The 17,742-nt window shown below is 34.9% G+C and overlaps 2 protein-coding genes across 3 annotated transcripts; one reads left to right on the top strand and one right to left on the bottom strand.

The window, feature by feature from the left end:
* Positions 1 to 2,703: 2,703 nt before the first annotated feature.
* Positions 2,704 to 8,635, top strand: LOC117914298 (U11/U12 small nuclear ribonucleoprotein 35 kDa protein). The gene is made up of 8 exons (XM_034829568.1): positions 2,704 to 2,882; positions 3,102 to 3,199; positions 4,342 to 4,393; positions 5,164 to 5,234; positions 6,993 to 7,083; positions 7,156 to 7,231; positions 7,536 to 7,614; positions 8,006 to 8,635. The coding sequence occupies exons 1-8, from the start codon at positions 2,744 to 2,746 to the stop codon at positions 8,384 to 8,386; spliced, it is 987 nt and encodes a 328-aa protein (XP_034685459.1). The 5' UTR covers positions 2,704 to 2,743; the 3' UTR covers positions 8,387 to 8,635.
* A 53-nt stretch (positions 8,636 to 8,688) lies between these two features.
* Positions 8,689 to 16,725, bottom strand: LOC117914299 (INO80 complex subunit D-like). 2 transcript variants are annotated; one of them, XM_034829569.1, is made up of 3 exons: positions 16,119 to 16,725; positions 13,845 to 14,284; positions 8,689 to 9,465 (listed from the first exon to the last, which is right to left on the bottom strand). In XM_034829569.1, the coding sequence occupies exons 1-2, from the start codon at positions 16,670 to 16,672 to the stop codon at positions 13,999 to 14,001; spliced, it is 840 nt and encodes a 279-aa protein (XP_034685460.1). In that variant the 5' UTR covers positions 16,673 to 16,725; the 3' UTR covers positions 8,689 to 9,465; positions 13,845 to 13,998. The 2 variants fall into 2 exon arrangements, with proteins under 2 accessions (XP_034685460.1, XP_034685461.1); XM_034829570.1 differs by lacking the exon at positions 8,689 to 9,465 and adding an exon at positions 12,443 to 12,511.
* Positions 16,726 to 17,742: the final 1,017 nt, after the last annotated feature.

The raw sequence follows: 17,742 nt of genomic DNA, 5'->3' as shown, positions 1-17,742 counted from the left end.
TATTTTTTAACTAACGCCTCAATTATCGATTGAGGCTTCAACTTAATTTATTTATTTATTTATTTATTTTAAATTAAGATATTGTTCCTCCGTGACAATAAAATGGTCACTTTGAACATAAGTTTGATAAAATAGTTAAATTTATTTATTTATCTCATAATTGAGCTATTTTGGCCAAAAACTCAAAGGATATTAATGTATTTGTCCATTTGTTTTATGTAAATGAGAAAATAAAGGCTATGTTTGATTAATAAAAACACCAAAAAGGGGGGTGAATTGGGTTTTTTAACTTCTTTTTCAACACAGCAAGTTCAAACACAATATAATAAAAAAATAAAGAGATAGAGTTAGAAAATTCAAACTCGGATTTTATAGTGGTTCGACACTTCCTTGCCTACGTTCACTCTCCTCAATCTCCTAACCGAGTGATGGTTCTACTAACTTGAAGTTTCAACCAAGCTTTCAATCTTCTTACACTTGGATTCCGGCTCCAATAGACTCTTACACAATCTCTTCAAGATTGAAACCTCGTGAAGGCTTTAACACTTGGTTTTTACAAGAATGAATCCCTCAACCTAGCGCAAAGATAGCTCAAATACAAAACAAAGCTAGGATGACTCACAAGGGTGCACTAAGGATTTGCAAGTGATGATTTTATGTACTAAGAAAGAAATGAGAGCTTTTAGGCCAAAAACAGGTAGGTGGACAATTGATTGCAAGTGTTCTCTTGTTAATAAATGAAGTGGAGCTCTCAATTTATAGTTTTTTAAGCTCGGGAAAAAACAGCAAAAGACAGACTCGACCGGTTGAGATGGGGGTCGATCGGTTCACTAACCGTTGGAACATTTAATACTTTGGCAGGTTACCGTTGCCTCAATCGGGAAAGGGTGAACCTCAACTAGAAAGAGGAAGGTACTGGATGAGAGAGAGTGTTTTTGGCGTTCCTCGATCGAACAAGGGCAACCGGTCAACTGGTTCCCCAACCGGTTGAGCCGGTTGGCCAAAGCCTCAACCGGTTTAGCCTTTTGCCTCGAAAACCTATCTTTTTCAATTCCTTTCTTTTCTAACACTTAGGCAAAAGTCTTTAGGTGAATTAATATGCCAATTTTAAAACTTTTTGCCTAAGGTACATTTGATAAAATTCGGGTTTTAATGAAATCGAAATTTTAAAGGATAAATCGAGTTTTCAAATATGCATGAAACGGTATAAAAAACCTAAGTTCACCCATGCATTCATCTTACATTCGTTTTCTATCATCAAAATTCTTCCAAAAGTCTTGATCTTGTATCCATTTGATCCTTTGATGAAATTTTGAATTTATACCTGAGATTCTTTACCATTCAAATCAATTAGTCACTTAACCATGGTTTGTTATGATCAAAACTCGATTAAGAGAACCCTTGGGCTAACAGTAAATATTATCTGTTCTTGACCTAATGAACTTTTATATTTTTAAAATGCATTTTACCTATTTGAGATAAGCTTGATACATTTATCTTGAATCGGATATAAGGGGAAGTTTCTAACATTATATATAACTAGACGGAGGAAGTTTCTAACTGTACATTTGTCTCATCTCGCAAACTTGTAACACATAAAAGGTGATTGTAATATTTGACATCATTAGATGAAGGAGTTTTTGACATTATATATATAATAATTATTTTTTAATTTGACAAATGAATTTTAAAATTGTGAAAGTCCATTAATCTAGAGTGAATAATGTTTACATATAAAATTCTATGTTCTTATAAAGAGTTCTTACACTACATTCGTAATTGATTTCTTTTAATTTGGTAGACTCGTTTTAAAGTTGTAAAGGTTCATTAGGCTCATAATAGATATTATCTACACAATAGAGAACAAGTCATTAGAAATGATATCAAATCTCAAAAGAAAAACGTGTTTTAAATGAGAGATAACTCATTGAGTACAATGGATAATATTGATATGGGGTGAGATTTAGAATTGAGGTTAGATTTCTATTTTAATTATTGATTTAATATTAGGAATTTACAAGTGTTTCGGGATTTATAAGTTGTTTTTATTTATAATTTTTTATTAGATGATATATTTAAATTGAAATATGTTTGTCTTTTATAACATTTGTTGGCCATACAATTTATAGGGTGTTTTACATACTTATGAAAATGGAAAGAATTAAAACATCACATTATCAATAGTTTATTTTTTTTGAGATATTTTATTTATTTTTATATACACCTATTCTAATTAAGAATATTAGAAGATTTTGTGTAAAGAAAAAAAAAAGAAAAAATATTTAAAAATACCCACAAAATAGTCCTATCAATTTTTGTAAAAATAGTATAAATATTATCCATTCTAAATTCCTTTCACGACTTTAGAACGCATCTACAAGTTTATATAGTGTCAAAAATCTTATTCTCCATCCGATATAAGATATTATAATTTTTCTAATGCATTTATTTTCCCTTTTTCTTTGTTTTTAAACATTTTTTTTTCCTATTTTCATTTCATTTTTTAAAATAAAGGAAAGACATGCTTAATATTTCCCTAGGAAATAATGAAAAATATCTTTTTATTTATCATAAATTTCTAATATTTAAAAAAAAATCATTTTCCATTTAGGAAATTGCATTAAAGGTCTTTTTGGTAATTTCATCCGAGTTCGCTCGCTCGATCAGTGTACTGAGTTTTTAGAACAAGAGGGCAGAGAGGACAGAAAGGGAGAGACCGAGAGAGAGAGAGGAGCGGTCGAGTATGAGCGGGAGCAGAGCGAACGCGGTGTTCTACGCCGAGTCCTACCATCCGATCCAGGCCGGAAGCATCGACGGCACAGATACTCTCCCCCACGACAATGCCGTCTACAGAGCTCTCCTCTGCTCCTCTGCCGGCCTCTGTAACATTTCTCTCTCCCCTGTTTGGTTACCTAGAAAACGAAAGAAAAATCTAAAATAAAAAATGAACTTCGTAATCCTGAAATATTAGATTCAGAATTTTGGTCTGTTTTCATTGGCTTTATTTTTTCATCTTCGAAACGGAACCTTGGTTTCGGCGGAGGAGGTTGTGTTGATTCTTTGATTGTGAAGTGTTTTTCTGTGAAAATTGATTTTTTCAGATGACCCATTTGGTGATCCGAAGGTAATTGGAGACCCTTACCGCACTGTGTTCGTTGGTCACCTCAACCACCTCACTACTGAAGACACTCTTCATAAGGTATAGTTGGTTTTTCCCTCTGTTTGGTTTCTGAGACAAAGAATACAAGAGAAAGTAAAGTAAAAAGCTTGAGTCTTAATGGCGTTTTTTATGGTAGAGGAAATGAGAACTATTCTGTTTTTTTTTTCTGAAAACAAAAGAAATGAACGAAAATGATATTTGGTCTATAACATGTTCAAAATCTGTTTTTGAGAATGTTATAATTTGTTATTTCTAGAAAATATTTTTTTTTTCGTGTTTTTCAAAACATTGAGAATTCCAAAAATCAATATGTTGATTCCTTCTTTTCTCTCTCTCTCTTGATGGAAGCATTTCTAAAAAAGAAAAATCATTCATTTTTGACACAAAAGAAGCCCAGATATTCTATGTTGCTTTGGTTTCCCAAAGATTAAAACTCTCTTCAACTAAGCATATTAAAATCAGGAAGGCATTGTTTACTTTTCTTTCTGTTTGGTTGTTGAGAAAACTGGAGGGAAAAAAAAAGGGAGACAAGAAAAAGAAAGCAAAATTTTGACATATTCTATAAGTTCGTGGTTTGATTTCCAAAAATTGAAAACTTAATACCAAGTCCTGCTTGAAGCTTGAATTAGGCTCAACAAGATGTTAATTTTCCATCTGTTAGTTGCTGAGAAAACTGAAAAAAAAAAGGAAAAAAAAAAAAAAGAAAGGTTAAGAAGAAAATCTAGGTTTTTGTATATTATGTTGTTTCATCACCAAATTTGAACCCAATTATTTTATTAGGATCATGGCCTGTCTTGTGGTTCCCCTTTATTTCGTTATTGAAAATTAGCGAAAAATAAAAGAAAAGAAAGTAAAGATTTTGGGATTTTGATTGTTTTACTTTGTCAGGCTTTCCTTGCTTTTTTAGCAATATTTCTCCTTCTCAAATAAGAAAATATTTTATTTCTTATGGGTGAAATAGTGATTCATCTTTAGTAGCCCCAATAGTTGTATTGGACTCAGGCCAGGGAAGGTTTTGGCTACTTGGGTCCTAAAAAATAAACTTAAGTTTTAAACATATTTGTTTATTTATTTTCCCCATTTGTTTTGGCAATCAAAGAACGTATTTGTTGTTATTTGTTTTATTTATGTAGGAATGACATGTTATATTTTTCTCTGATGTCTGTTTTTCCATGTTTCAGGCTATGAGCAAATTTGGTAGAGTTAAAAGCTTGCGATTGGTCAGGCACATTGGTAATTGGCTCCATTTTGTCTTGTGATTATATTTTTTATTGATAGGCAAATGAAAACATATATTAACTTTGCCTGACAAAAAGCCCACTACAGTACACAGGTCATATACAAAGGAGGCCAAGAGCCAAAGCGAAAAAAGAAGGGACACAATTTTGTCTTGTGATTGAACATTGTTCAATGTTTTTGGAGCTTAAAATTTCTCCTGCCTCTCTGTTTGTTGCCATATTGAGCATTGAAAATATAAATTTAATTGTGCTCATTCAGTGCATTTGCTGATACGCAATTGGTTAGCTTGAAAAGAATTCACTGAAAGAAGTCATAGATTTTTGAGCCAGGGACACTTGATCGAACATTGAATGCAGGACACACTCATTTGTTGGGCCTTTAAACCTGGAAATTACATGTGTTGGTAGATTACTTGGTCAATGCAAATTATTTAAAGATGGGATAAGGCTTAATATGTTTCTCCTAATATTATGCCTGTTACTTATCATATCAGTAACAGCCTCCAAAAAAGATGTAACATTTATTAAATCCTTGATGGGGATATATTTTATCTGTTGGTCTCCTATACATGATGGTCAAGACCCTGCTGTACTTCTTATGGGTCCTTATCTAGTTTCAAGCAATCTAGTTGCCATAGTTAACATTTTTTTTCTTTTTTTTTTGGAATTGTGAATGAACTTCATAATTGTATTTCTCTTTCATGAGTTATACTAATACGAGTCTCTACATTTCGAACTTGACTGATAGCTTCTCCTTTTTTGTAGTAACTGGGGCATCACGGGGCTACGCTTTTGTTGAATACGAAACAGAAAGAGAGATGCGGCGGGCATACGAGGTGCAATGTTTGTGTTAAGCACTTAAAATTGATGTCTCGTTTTTCTTTCTTATTAGGGTTAGTTATGTCATATGTTCTGTTTTCATTATTATGGGGAGTTCCCTAGTTGACCAAGGTTTTTGATGCTCTCATTAGCTCATATGTACAGATCTAGAATTGACCTTCCCTTCCCCTTTAAAAGTCTGATCCAGGAGGCTTTAGACTATTGAAATCAAAAGCTCTAGTCTACCTATTTATTACTTACTGTTCCAAATGTTTCATGTGCATTTCAATGTTGGAGAAAAAGATAGGAAAAAAAAGCATGGTGTGTATTTGAAAAAGGAATTGCTTGTTTTGGAAGCTTGAGAGAAATAAAAATAGTGCTTAAGCATTTTCTTGATTCAATGTGAAGCCATATTTATATGGCCAGTCATGAAGGATTGTAATGTTTTGTGGATTTTTCCTGTGTAGATCATTGATATTATTAGCTGAACAAGGAGACCAAGAGAAAGAACAACCCGAGTTCCAAGCTACATCTAAAATTTGATAGAGCCACCCATCATACCTCCAATGCCCTCTCTCTGACTTAAGACACCTAAGATATCAAAATAACAGAATCCTCTTCCACCCATTAGTTAGGAAGGCATGGAGCCCTGGCCTGTAGCAAGCCCTCTAAAAGGGTGAAATTTTTTGCCTCGATGGGTTCTCTGTGCACTAGAATTAACATCCTTTTGAGCTACATCATCAATTGAGTAGTAGCTGGGCCCAGGAGTGAGACTTAATCAGATTGTTTCGGTATGGAGATCTCCTATGGATGGATGGGCTAAAATTAACTCTCTTTTAGTAGGCAAATAATGAATGCATGTAGATATGGACCTAACAAGAAAGGAGGTGCAGCCCTTGTACATCTTAAGTATTTCAAAATAAACAAATGAATAAATAAAGAGCGCCTAAAGGCCAAAAGAGAAAAACTGAAGGAGAGCCATATCAAAGCTTAAGCTCTATCTATGCAGTTGATGAAATCTAAGGGAGTAAGGTTGTCAACCCCAAATGTATCCTACACTCTTCAAAAAATGATTTGCTTGGTCTTTTGGTAGTCTGGGTCAATTGGGAATTCCTGGTGTTGGTGGGAATAGTAGAGAGAGGATTTGTTCACATTCTACAAAGCTTCAAGTGAGGGTTATGCTATTGAGATGGGGATTTGGCTACTTATATATCTGCATCGCAGGAAGCTAGAGATGGAGGAAGCTGAGTTTTGGTGATTGAGGTGGAGATTTGGCCTCTTACATACCAGCACTTGGGAAGTGAAAGAGGATGCCAAGTTTGGTGAAGGGAGGTTGTGGGCAGTGGTATTAGTGGATTCTGATTTTCCTGCATATGTTTCTTAGGTGAGTCATGGGTTGCTTGATCTTGGCAATATTGACATTCCATGAGGGAGATAGGATCTTGTTGTTAAGCTTTTTGTGGAAATGTGGTGACTTAGCATTGAGGCCCCAAAAAAGGAGGCAGACTTGTGAGCCAATAGAGGGTCCACAATATGGGAAGTTTTTGGGGAGTTTATATGTTCTTTTGAACTGATGTTTCTTCTTGGCCTGTTTAGGGTGGTTCTGTTCTTTGTTGGGTGTTTTGTTTCATGTAGTCTTATTTTCTTTTGTACTCTAATAGATTCCCATTCTTCTAGTCTTTGCTATTATTTATTAGTTGGTAAAATGCTTTGATTCTTATAAAGAATAATAAAAATGACAACTAACAATGCTTCCTTTATATACGTCATTGCAGGATGCTCACCATTCCATGATTGATGATTGTGAAATTATTGTTGATTATAACAGGCAGCAGTTGATGCCAGGGTGGATTCCAAGAAGGTTAGGTCAGTTAAATTCTCTCCTTTCTAGAAATTTTGCATCCATGCAGTTCAGTTCAACATCTTTTTCTTCAACAGGAGGCGGCATTGGTGGTAAAAAGGAGTCAGGACAGCTTCGTTTTGGAGGACGAGAGAGACCATTTCAAGCTCCCCTGTATGGACCTTTCTCTTTTCTATATATTCATTCTTTATATTGCATTAGACCATAGAGCAAATCGTTGTACCTCCTGTAGTCTCCTAAATGTAAGTTTTGTACTTAATGCGAGTCATAAACAAGTTATAGTAGCTAAAAATGTCGGAACCATACACAATTCTTTCTTTGTTTCTTTTTAATTTTTATTTAAGAAGTCAAGCTATGAGAATGATGTAAAATAGAAAAAATTCTAACATCCTATACTGAAATTGCTAATTTTTGTGCTTCCAATTGCAACTTTATATATATCCTCTTTTGCAACCAGGCGACCGATCCCATTGGATGATCTGAAGAGGCTTGGCATTCCACCTCCACCAGAAGGAAGGTACATGTCACGCTTTCAGGTAAATTATTTTCATGTCATTAGTCATTTGCATTAGACATATACGGCTCCTTTAGGGAAGGTGCATGTTAAACCTGATGGTAGTAGAATGTGGGGCCTCTTTTCTTGCCTAATTTATTTACCGGCTTTGCTTACAAACATACATCCTAAATTTAATTTTTAGCTCAAACTATCTGGGCCATCTAATAATCCTTGAATGTTGAATTTGTTCCTATTTATAAAGGCACTTTGAGTTACCAATTCAGATCTTAAACTCAAATTATCTGCACCGGGGAGTAATTCTTGGGTTCTGAATATGTTGCTATCTAGAATGGCACTTTTACTTCCAAAACTAACCTCAGTGTACCCTTTCTCAAAGGTTTAATGCTTTCAGTTCTTACTTATGGTTGCAGGTGCCACCACCTCCCAGAAGAAAAAGGAGCAATATGGACAGGGAAGAACCTTCGCACAGGGGAAGCTCTATTGACAGGGAAGATCGATATCACAAAGGTGGCTCTATAGAGGGGGAAGAACATTCTCATGAGGGAAGCTCTGTGGATAGGGAAGAACACTCCCACAGAAGGGGCTCTATAGACAAAAGAAGTACCATTGACAGGGAAGAAAGGTTTCACAAAAGAAGCTCTAGCGACAGGGAAGTGCGCTCTCACAAAAGAAGCTTCATGCACGGGGAAGAACACTTTCACAGTAGGAGCTCCATGGATTGGGAAGAGCACTCTCACAAAAGCTCTATGGACAGGGAAAGACACAGTCACAAGCGCCATAGACAGTACTGATTCCCATGATCACTCCTCATCACTGATTTCTAGCAGCATCAGCATTCATCTATGATTCTATAATACAACATAATTGGGTAACTTGAGTTGGATGCATAGCATATGCCTTCCAAATCAATCTTAATCGTGGTTCCCTGAGCTATGCTACTTAATTCAAAGTGTGATGATCCCCAGTCCCCAAAACCAGCTTTCATGTTCTTTAATTTCTAATTTTATATAATGATAAAGCTGAGATGGTGGAATGATTCGGATATAGTTGTTGCAACTGACTATCATGGGAATGTGCTGTTAATTGACAGAAATACGTCCTGAGGATAGCCTCAAAAGTTTGACAAAGTCTGATTCAATTACAGTATCACCATCAACATTTGAATTAGAAAACATTTGATCCTAGCACAGAATGTTATCAATTTAAAATGGTTACACAGAATCCACTTCTTCCCCAGACGATGTAGTCATTAATTGCATGAGACTTTGCAATAAACCGGGTGGGCTAATGGTGCCTCTCCTGCAGAAAGAAGAACTTGTTGCACCACTTTATTCTTGGATCCTTAACGCCCTGGTGACATGCGCCGGCTACTGGGCAAACTGGGGAGGGTGCCTGCAAGGAGCTAAACACTCATACACAAAACCCTTCGAATTGTCTTTCCTGATGCGGTCATTGATTCTGAAAAACCTCTCCAATGTAGTTAGCACAGCTCAGTGATCCCTCTCTCTGTACACATATAATTCCATGTACAACCTCCCACACGATTGAATAGATAAAAAGAACAGAATGCAATAGACTTCACAAAGTCTCCTTACAACTACTTTAAATCCAGCCTTGGGTTCAAACTATTACCTTATTCTCATCTACTCTTGGACCATGCAAAGGACGAGGAAGCGGGCAAGTAAAAAAAGCTTGAAACATCTCCTTACTTACCAAGTGTGGTAAAATATCCAGAATTTACCAGCAATGCAAACTGGTGTATTTGATGAAGTTGAAGATGTTTACAACTCTGGTACTAGTGCAAACTTGTCAATGCCTCCTTGAGGACATCTCAGCTTTACCTTGGATTTTGTTGCCACCATGGCACCATCTGAAAACAGTGTACCCAGTGAGGAAAAACAAGACTATTGGTTAAATAATTAGCTGTGCACACCTGGGAAGGGGAAATGTAAAAAACTTGGCGAAGTTATGTAAAAGATTGTAGCAGCATAACAATAATTACAATTAAGATAATATTAATCAGGAACTAAACAATGTTATTTATCACCATTCAGAGTTCAAATAATATGAGATCAAACTTACACATACACACAAAACCTTCAGGCCATGATGCCCACACTGCAAAAACACCATTACCAGCAAAGCTAGCAGCCATGGTGAAAATTTTGACCTCAAGGAGTGAGTTAAATTAGTAAATATTCTCTGGTGGCAACACCACTAAGAGAGAGCATGGCTAGAAATCAACATAATCATCTGTGCACTGCTAAAAAATGTAACTAAGCATTATGATAATATATCATGCATAAGACATTGGATTATTCACACATACAAAGAAAATGTCAAGAGCTTGTTTTGCATTATGAGAAATATTAGGTGCTCTCTCCATCATATACACACATACATACATATATACATATATATATATATATATATATATATATATATATATATATATATATATAGATAGATAGAGAGAGAGAGAGAGAGAGAGAGAGAAAGAGCAAGCACACAGTGACTTGGGAGTCAACTGGGGAAATATCATCAAAATAATTGGAGAAAATGAACAAAAGGAATGTGAGAACAAGAAAAAAAAATGCATATAAAGAAGGTCAGGATGAATATGATATCATAAAAGCAGCACTCGATATCAAGATAATTCAAGAAAGAAGATTTTAGAATCTCAAGAACAATTAAATTCAGATTTTTTCCATGTTTGACTTCATTGATTGGTAGAGCTTTATGTAGTGGGTGGGTGAGTGTTGTTTTTTTGTGTATCCCTCCACTTGGTCATGGCTTTTGGGGCCTTTGTATATACTGTGTATACTTAAAATGTGACTGCTTTCACTTATGTGAAGCATGTAAAGAAAAAACCTGTTACTAAGTGGAAATGATAGTGGTATTATGGTTATCTCAACTAAATCAGATTAAGCTTTCTTTGATGACTATAAGTTTAGTTTGTTATATCGACAGTCAACTTTTTCCTAGAGGATTGTCTTAAATGGCAAAGGTTGGGGTGGGGATAAGGGGGGTGTTCCACATTTCATCCAATGTAACAAAAATAAAAGGGAAAAGGTTACCCATAAAAAAAATGGTCAACCTTGGCTCAAGTGGATCCTGCCTAAGATGTATGCAATATCATTATATTTACAAGATTCAAAACTTAAAAAAAAAACCAAACAAAATGAAACAAAACAACATCAACAACAAATAAGACTTCTTCCCTACAATCAATGAAATCCAAGAGAGACAGATGTGAAAATCCCCTAGTCCACTCACATAAAGCTCTAGGAAAAGTCTTTTTTAAAGATCGAACTGAACTCTCTTTGTCATCAAAAGTTCTTCTCTTCCTCTCTATCCAAATGATACAAAACAGGCACAATTAAGCCATTCTCCAAACTTTTTATGCTTCTTGCCTATGAAACTTGTATACTAAGTAAAACCTCCCTTGTTGATCAGGGAAGGACCCAAACAATACCAAAGAGAGAGAAAAGCTAGGATGGATCAGAATCTATTGGCCAATTCCTTGTAAAGCTAGCACAGGCAGCAAGGGTTAACCAAATACCAACACCTCTTCATAGGCTGATCAGTTGTCTGAATTTACTCCCCCTTGCTAAGAGAGCATTTGATGTCCCATGACAACTGAGCAATTCCAATGTGTTTAATGTGGTTTTTTAGCAAACAAGGTGGTAGCACAATATGGATAATACCACAGAAAACTCCAGTCATATATTAAATTCATATAATGCCTTTATCTGAAACAAATGCTAGCAAAAATTCAAAGAACTCATTCAGGTTCTACATAAAAGAAATGGTCATGAAAAAATTTCATAAGACGTCCAAATGCCTCATAATTTCATGCATCTCAACCAAGATAACCAAGATACATTAAGTTTTTGACCATACATTAATTATAAGGTAACAACTGAAAATTCATTATTGCAATATTATTTAATCTGTTTGTATATTTGTTTATATATTGTTAGGTGAATTTCAGTTTGAATATCCTGGAAGACAATAACTACATTTCTTTATATGTTTACATAATTTAATATTGTTTAAAAGAAAACTCATTTGATTCAGAAAAAGCTAATTTGGTTAACTAGAGACTTTCCTTATATATTTTAAAGAGAGAAAACCAATACATATTTAATGCTAATATATTGGGTGTCATCCTCACATTAATATGTCTTACCTTAAAGATCTGGTCTTTAATCATCCAATTAAAGTTGGAGAATAGATGCAGCCAAACTCCATTTCTTACATTCCTATTTGCTTATAAAATTTAACATCATTCAGAAGAGAAGCCTTTTAATTCAGAAAGACTAATTAGGTTATTAGAAAATTTCCTTCAATATTTTAAAGATAGACAACTAGCACAAATTGAATGCTTTCATATATACTTTCATCCTCCCCACTGACCCCATCTTTTTTCTTGCATTTAGACAGTAATGGTAGAATTTTTACAGAAGAAAATGCTTGGGTCAGAAGCGCCAAAAGATCATTATTATTTTTTAATTTTTAAGTACTTTTCGGAATTGGTCTTTTAGATCCATTGGGGGTTTGATCCTTCTATGTTGCATTTTGTTGATATGTTAGGTTTCAGTGTATAGCCTTGATTTTTTTTTTTTTTTTGATCAGAAACGAAGAAGAATATATTAATAAAAGAAAAGATACAGGAGAAAGAAAAGTTACAAAAGAAAGAGAAGAAACCAAGGGAAGGATGAGAGGTCCTTCCTACACAAACCAAACAAAGGAGAAAACTCCCAACAATAGAACTCTAAAAACAAAGAGAAGAATATAGCCTTGTTTTTTTCTCCTTGGGCTTTTCTAGTTTGAGTGTCCTGGTGACGCTCCTTTTGTACTTAGGTTACACCCCATGTTTTGATTCGCACCTTTTATTTATATCCTATGCTTGCCTACCAAAAAAAGGTAAATTAATGAGGCTACAGAATGTTATTTCTTAAAAAGCCAATTTGACCAGTATGCAAAAGTTTCCTTTCCCCTAGAGAAGAAACAGAACCTATAGATTATTAATATCTGTAAATTACTAATATCTACCAAATAGGTATTATTCATCAGTGAAAATCATTTCAAAGTTTTTACAGATCAGCATTGTATGTAAACTACTAATTCATGAAGTGTTAATAATTATGGGTATAAATGTTAGTGTTAAAACAGGAAAGAACTTTCGCCTGCAATCTGTTATTTCTTTGTATAATGGGTGAAGCAGACCGTCTTAAAACCCAATGTGATATGGGTCATGCAACCCAATTTTTAGCATGAAATTATGGTAAAACTAATAACATATTTTTTTTTATCAGAAAACTAATAACAAGATTGAAAATATTATTTCTAATCAAGTTACTAATTTCATGCATTTCCACCAAAATACTTATGATATAATTTTGTAATTCAACGGTTTCAATTTTAAATTGTTTTATTATATATATGCAAACGATCATGAAGAGGTTCTATGGTTGATTTAGAAAGTTGTCTTAATTTGCCACCTAGGACAACATTCCTCATGATTAAAAAGGAAAACCTAATACTAAAAGATGTGGAAATGGATCAAAAGCATTGCTTCACGCACTTGTCTTGCAATAACAAATCACAATCACAAGACTAAGCAGACCCAAGAAAGCTTTTGCAGAAGGAAGATAACTTTGTAGGGAGCATTAAACACCAAAACATCTTAAATAGAAGGTTTCATCCTTTAGGACCTCTTTGCTAAGGAAAAAAATTTCCAAGCTGAAATTAGATTCAGATAACGTAATAGGGTTCTGCTTCTCTAATACAAATATGAGATCATGATATACTCCTTCACTACTATCGCAAAGTAGTAGCCATGAGGATGGTCAAAATAGAAACAAAACAGTGATTCATGCACCTTTCTTAATGTTTGAACAAAGCAATAGAAACAGCTAGTATGCCATGGGGTTAAGAAATGGTTGTTCTATTCCAAGATAAGCCCTTTGAAAGCAAAATCGCAGCTCAGAAATTTTTCTGTGCTATCAATATAAGTACGTTATTTTACTTAATAAGCTGAGGTGTTTTTGTTCTTTTAGTTACAATCTGTTTATCTTCATATAATCGAAGAAACAACCAATTTTGGAAATATAGCTAAATGTCTTGGTATTAAACAACACAGTAGAAAATGTAATCTAAATAATAGAACTAAAAATGTGAAATATGAAGAGCAAACTTAAAAGAAACGGATAAATACATCAAGAAATTCAGACTCAGGCATACCTTCAGTAAATTTTATTTCCAGGACATATGTCCCTTTCCTAGCTTCATCTTGGCTTCACTTGATCATGAAACTATCTCACCTCTGGCTTTTCCACTGTTTACTCTTTTCTCATTCATGCACCATACATCTTGTCTGTAATGATAAATTCAGAATTCAGTCTGCTGTTTCAGTCTTAATCTCAATGATTGCTGGCTGATCCTCAACTTCATGCTTATTTTCCCTTTGTGCAGCTCTTCTTTTTTCTTGGATTTGGCGCACATATTCTGCCGTTATAACATGGAACTTGGCAGCAGGCTTACTTGATGAGGCACCATTAAAACCTGACTTTTTCAAGGCTCGGTGGAGATGTTTCTGAGCCTTTTGTAAGTGGACGGTACAGAGATCAGGATCGGAAGCCTTCAATATTGGCTTCCCACAGGTTATAGGTCCTGTCTGCGCTCTAAATATAAACAACCATTCAATTGATAAAACCATCAGTTGACAAATCATTCCTACATGTCATAGATAATTACAAAAACATTAAAAGCATTAAAATACAGCAAGCTGTAAACAATATATTGTACAATGTTGGCCTTACTAATTTTTTTTTCTGCCCAGAGGGAATATTGAACTTACTTACTGGTAAAGGAATATGCTGGTTGGAGTCTTCTAAGGGTATTAATTATTCACTAAACCATGTTGCTTGAATTTATAACAACGCTATAATCACTGAATTTCTTGAAATGGGGGAAATCTGAGTCGTGGATGACTTGGTATAGATGTTCTCTATCTAGTCAGATCATGGATAAACAGCTTCAGTGGTCAAAACGGATTCACAAAAATTGGTAGCTTTTTCTATGTTTTCAACTAGTGAGGTCATCAGGTGCTGGTAGTCCTAAGATTGGTGCAATGAGGAAGAGAATCCCAGGAACCAACCAGTTTGCGAGAAGGCATTAGAGCTTGGTAAATGGGCATTATCCATGCATTTTTTCTTTATAGGTTATTGTTGGTGTCTATGCGAGCAAATAGAACAATGACCAAGTCATAATTTCCTCCACTTGGAACATGCTCCTAGTGTGTGGTCATTGCCTTTTCCCTTGATTGGAGTGTCTAGGGTTTTGACTTCATCTGAAGAACAAAATAGTAAGTTGGCATGAAAGTTCCATTGACAAGCAGTAGGAGGAGGTTGGAGGATGACCCTTTTGTGCCTATTATGTTTACAAATAACTTAATAGAAGAATTTTATGGATTCTGAGTAGCCTTTGAAAGAGGTCCTACTCAAAACTCTGCTTTTGTAGTCAAGGAGCCTTAGGTGTGTAAAAAATTGTTTATACTAGATTTGATGGATAATTTGGGAGAGAGCCAGTGTCTGAATTGGTTTAATGCTTTTTATACTGTTGTTTTAATTTCCAATGCTTCATGCATACTTCTTGCTTAACTGGATCAACAAACCACACCACCCCACCACCCCACCACCGCACCACCCCCACCCCCACCAATTCCAAACCACGCGCTCCCAAACCTTTTTGCTAGGTGTCCAATAAATATGTAACCTATTTTGCTATCAGAGAAAACAAATCTAAATCCACTCATAATTACTATCTGATTGTATAACCAAAACTGATGTTTGCTGTGAAATTATGCACATGGGGGGCAGAACCACCTTAGGCAGAGAAGGTATATGCCCCCATGTAAAATCAAAACCAAGATATAATCGAGGGCAATGCTAGGAAGTTGGAACTTTTAGGAAATTCGAAACAAAAAGCACTTACACCAATGAGCTAAACTTAGAGTGTGTTTGTTAGTGATTCTAGGAAGTGTTTCTAGCATTTTTAATACTAGAAAGATAAAAATTTTCAAGTGTTAGCAAGACTAGAAACACTTTCTAAAATCATTGCAAACAATCGCACTCTTATAGCCCGTTTGGTAGTGATTCTAGGTAGCGCTTTTAATATTTTTAAAACTTGAAAATTTTTATCATGGTTAGAAAATCGCTTTTTAGAATCACTCCCACATGCTTCTTAAAACTGTTATTAGATTTTGCCTCAGTAAGAACCTCTCTATTTGCCCCCTCAGTAATTCCGAGTATGCCGCAGCATTGAGCATATCACGCTCTACTAATTTTCGCACTAAGTTTTGATGATCAACACACCAACTCAAAGAATGCAATAATGGAACCAAAATTCAAATCAGTCCATCAAAACCCCACGAAGAAACTAGCTCAAACAAAACCCATAGAAGAACATAACCAAAGGAAACTTGAAATTGCAGATCAATGAGAATCAAAAGCAAACCTCTTGATGACATAATGGCAAGGCTTGTAAAGCTGCTGCTTCGGATCACACAGAATATGCAGATAACAGAACCTCGTCAGCGCCATCGCTTTCGTCTTACACCCAACCGACGCGCACTGCTGACTGCCCCCTCCATCCCCATCAAACCCCAATTCATCATTCTTCCCGTTACTCCCTCCATTGGCCTCAACACCACTCTCTCTCGATTGGTCCGCCATGATCGGACTCACACCGTACTTCCAGTAGTACTCTCTGTGATGGATCTTGACCTCCTCCATTATCGACCAGTAGTAATCGCGGTAGCATTTCCAGAGCTGTTTCATGTGGTGGGAACGGCGTCTGAGGACATCTTGGCGGGAGAGGCATGAGGATTTGGAAAGAAAGAGGTTCTGTGGAGAAGGGGTGAAGGGGTCGGGGTCAGTCTTAGGTTTAGGGTTTTTGGGGTCTGGGTTTGGGGTTTTGCCAGGGTCTTGGGGTTGGGAGAGGAAGGGCTTCTTGGAGAGCTTGGAGGAGGAGGGGATGGTGGAAGGGTGTTGTTTGGAAGAAGAAGCCATGGCAGGGAGAGGAAGGAGGACAGATTGATAGGGTGAGAGGTGCTACTGATTGAGTTGCGTGGAGTAGTTAGCCTCAAATTAGTGGCCCACTCCCGGATATTTTAACAAATCATTGTGGTGGTAAATCTAAATTTAATAATATAAATAGGATAAGAATATGATTCCATGTGGATGAGTCATCAAAAATTACAAAAAATGCTACTATAAAGTACCAAAAACAAGATAAAGGCGTGAACCATGTGATACCACACAACCAATACCATGGGATATGAAAAATCAATTAGTGTGTGGAATAATGTGATTAATCTATGAATAACATGATTGAGGTATGAAAAATATGATTAGGTTAAAGACTTCGATGTAGATGATTTTCGGTGTTGTAGAATTTTTTTTCTTTGTATTTTATGCTTGGAATTTAGAGTGAGTTTTACAGTGTTTTTACTTTAATATGCTATTTGTTATTTTAGTTTTTTTGTTGAAATCAATTTACTTTTAAACTTTAAATTATTATTATTATTATTAATTTTACTTTTTTTTCGTGACTTATTATAAATTTTTAATTGAATAGAAAAAGTGAAAATATTTGATTTTTTTTTTTAAATGGAAAAAATAATATGTTGATTTTTCTTTACTCTTTAACGCTTAATAGAAATAAAATATTATAAAAATAAACAATTTAATACTTAACACTATTAAACATTATTTAATTTTAATTTCTAGTTAGAATTAAGTAAAAAAAAACAAACATCTAAGCATTTTCTTTTGAAATGTTTTCCCTAAAAGTATTTTTAAGAGACCAATCATCTATCAAGTGTTTATGTAGAAAACATTATAAGTGCTTTTTCAATATTTTAAAAATATTTTCTAAGTTTAGTCAAACACTTTATTTTTCTTCAAAAACACCACCACCTTATTTTTCTTTAAAAATATTGCCCAACAAACTCTTAATATGATTTATTTGATACTAACTTTTGTTTATTTTGTATAATATTAAGGTTATGTATTTTGTTTGAAATCCAATATCCCTTACAATAATTTTCACTTTTAGGGACCGAGTTCATGTTCTCATG

This window comes from Vitis riparia, chromosome 5 (genome assembly GCF_004353265.1).
Source record: "Vitis riparia cultivar Riparia Gloire de Montpellier isolate 1030 chromosome 5, EGFV_Vit.rip_1.0, whole genome shotgun sequence".
In the NCBI taxonomy this organism is placed as follows: domain Eukaryota; kingdom Viridiplantae; phylum Streptophyta; class Magnoliopsida; order Vitales; family Vitaceae; genus Vitis; species Vitis riparia.
Note: the sequence above shows the minus strand (reverse complement) of the source record. Positions and strands in the feature narration are given on the sequence as shown.

Bases quoted from the DNA above. Each gene is read 5' to 3' on its own strand.
- LOC117914298 (XM_034829568.1), top strand. From the start codon at position 2,744: ATGAGCGGGAGCAGAGCGAACGCGGTGTTCTACGCCGAGTCCTACCAT. The intron at 4,394-5,163 runs GTAATTGGCTCC...CCTTTTTTGTAG, and splicing joins GCGATTGGTCAGGCACATTG to TAACTGGGGCATCACGGGGC. The intron at 7,232-7,535 runs GTATGGACCTTT...TTTTGCAACCAG, and splicing joins AGACCATTTCAAGCTCCCCT to GCGACCGATCCCATTGGATG.
- LOC117914299 (XM_034829569.1), bottom strand. From the start codon at position 16,672: ATGGCTTCTTCTTCCAAACAACACCCTTCCACCATCCCCTCCTCCTCC. The intron at 14,285-16,118 runs GTTTGCTTTTGA...GTTTATATTTAG, and splicing joins TGCCATTATGTCATCAAGAG to AGCGCAGACAGGACCTATAA.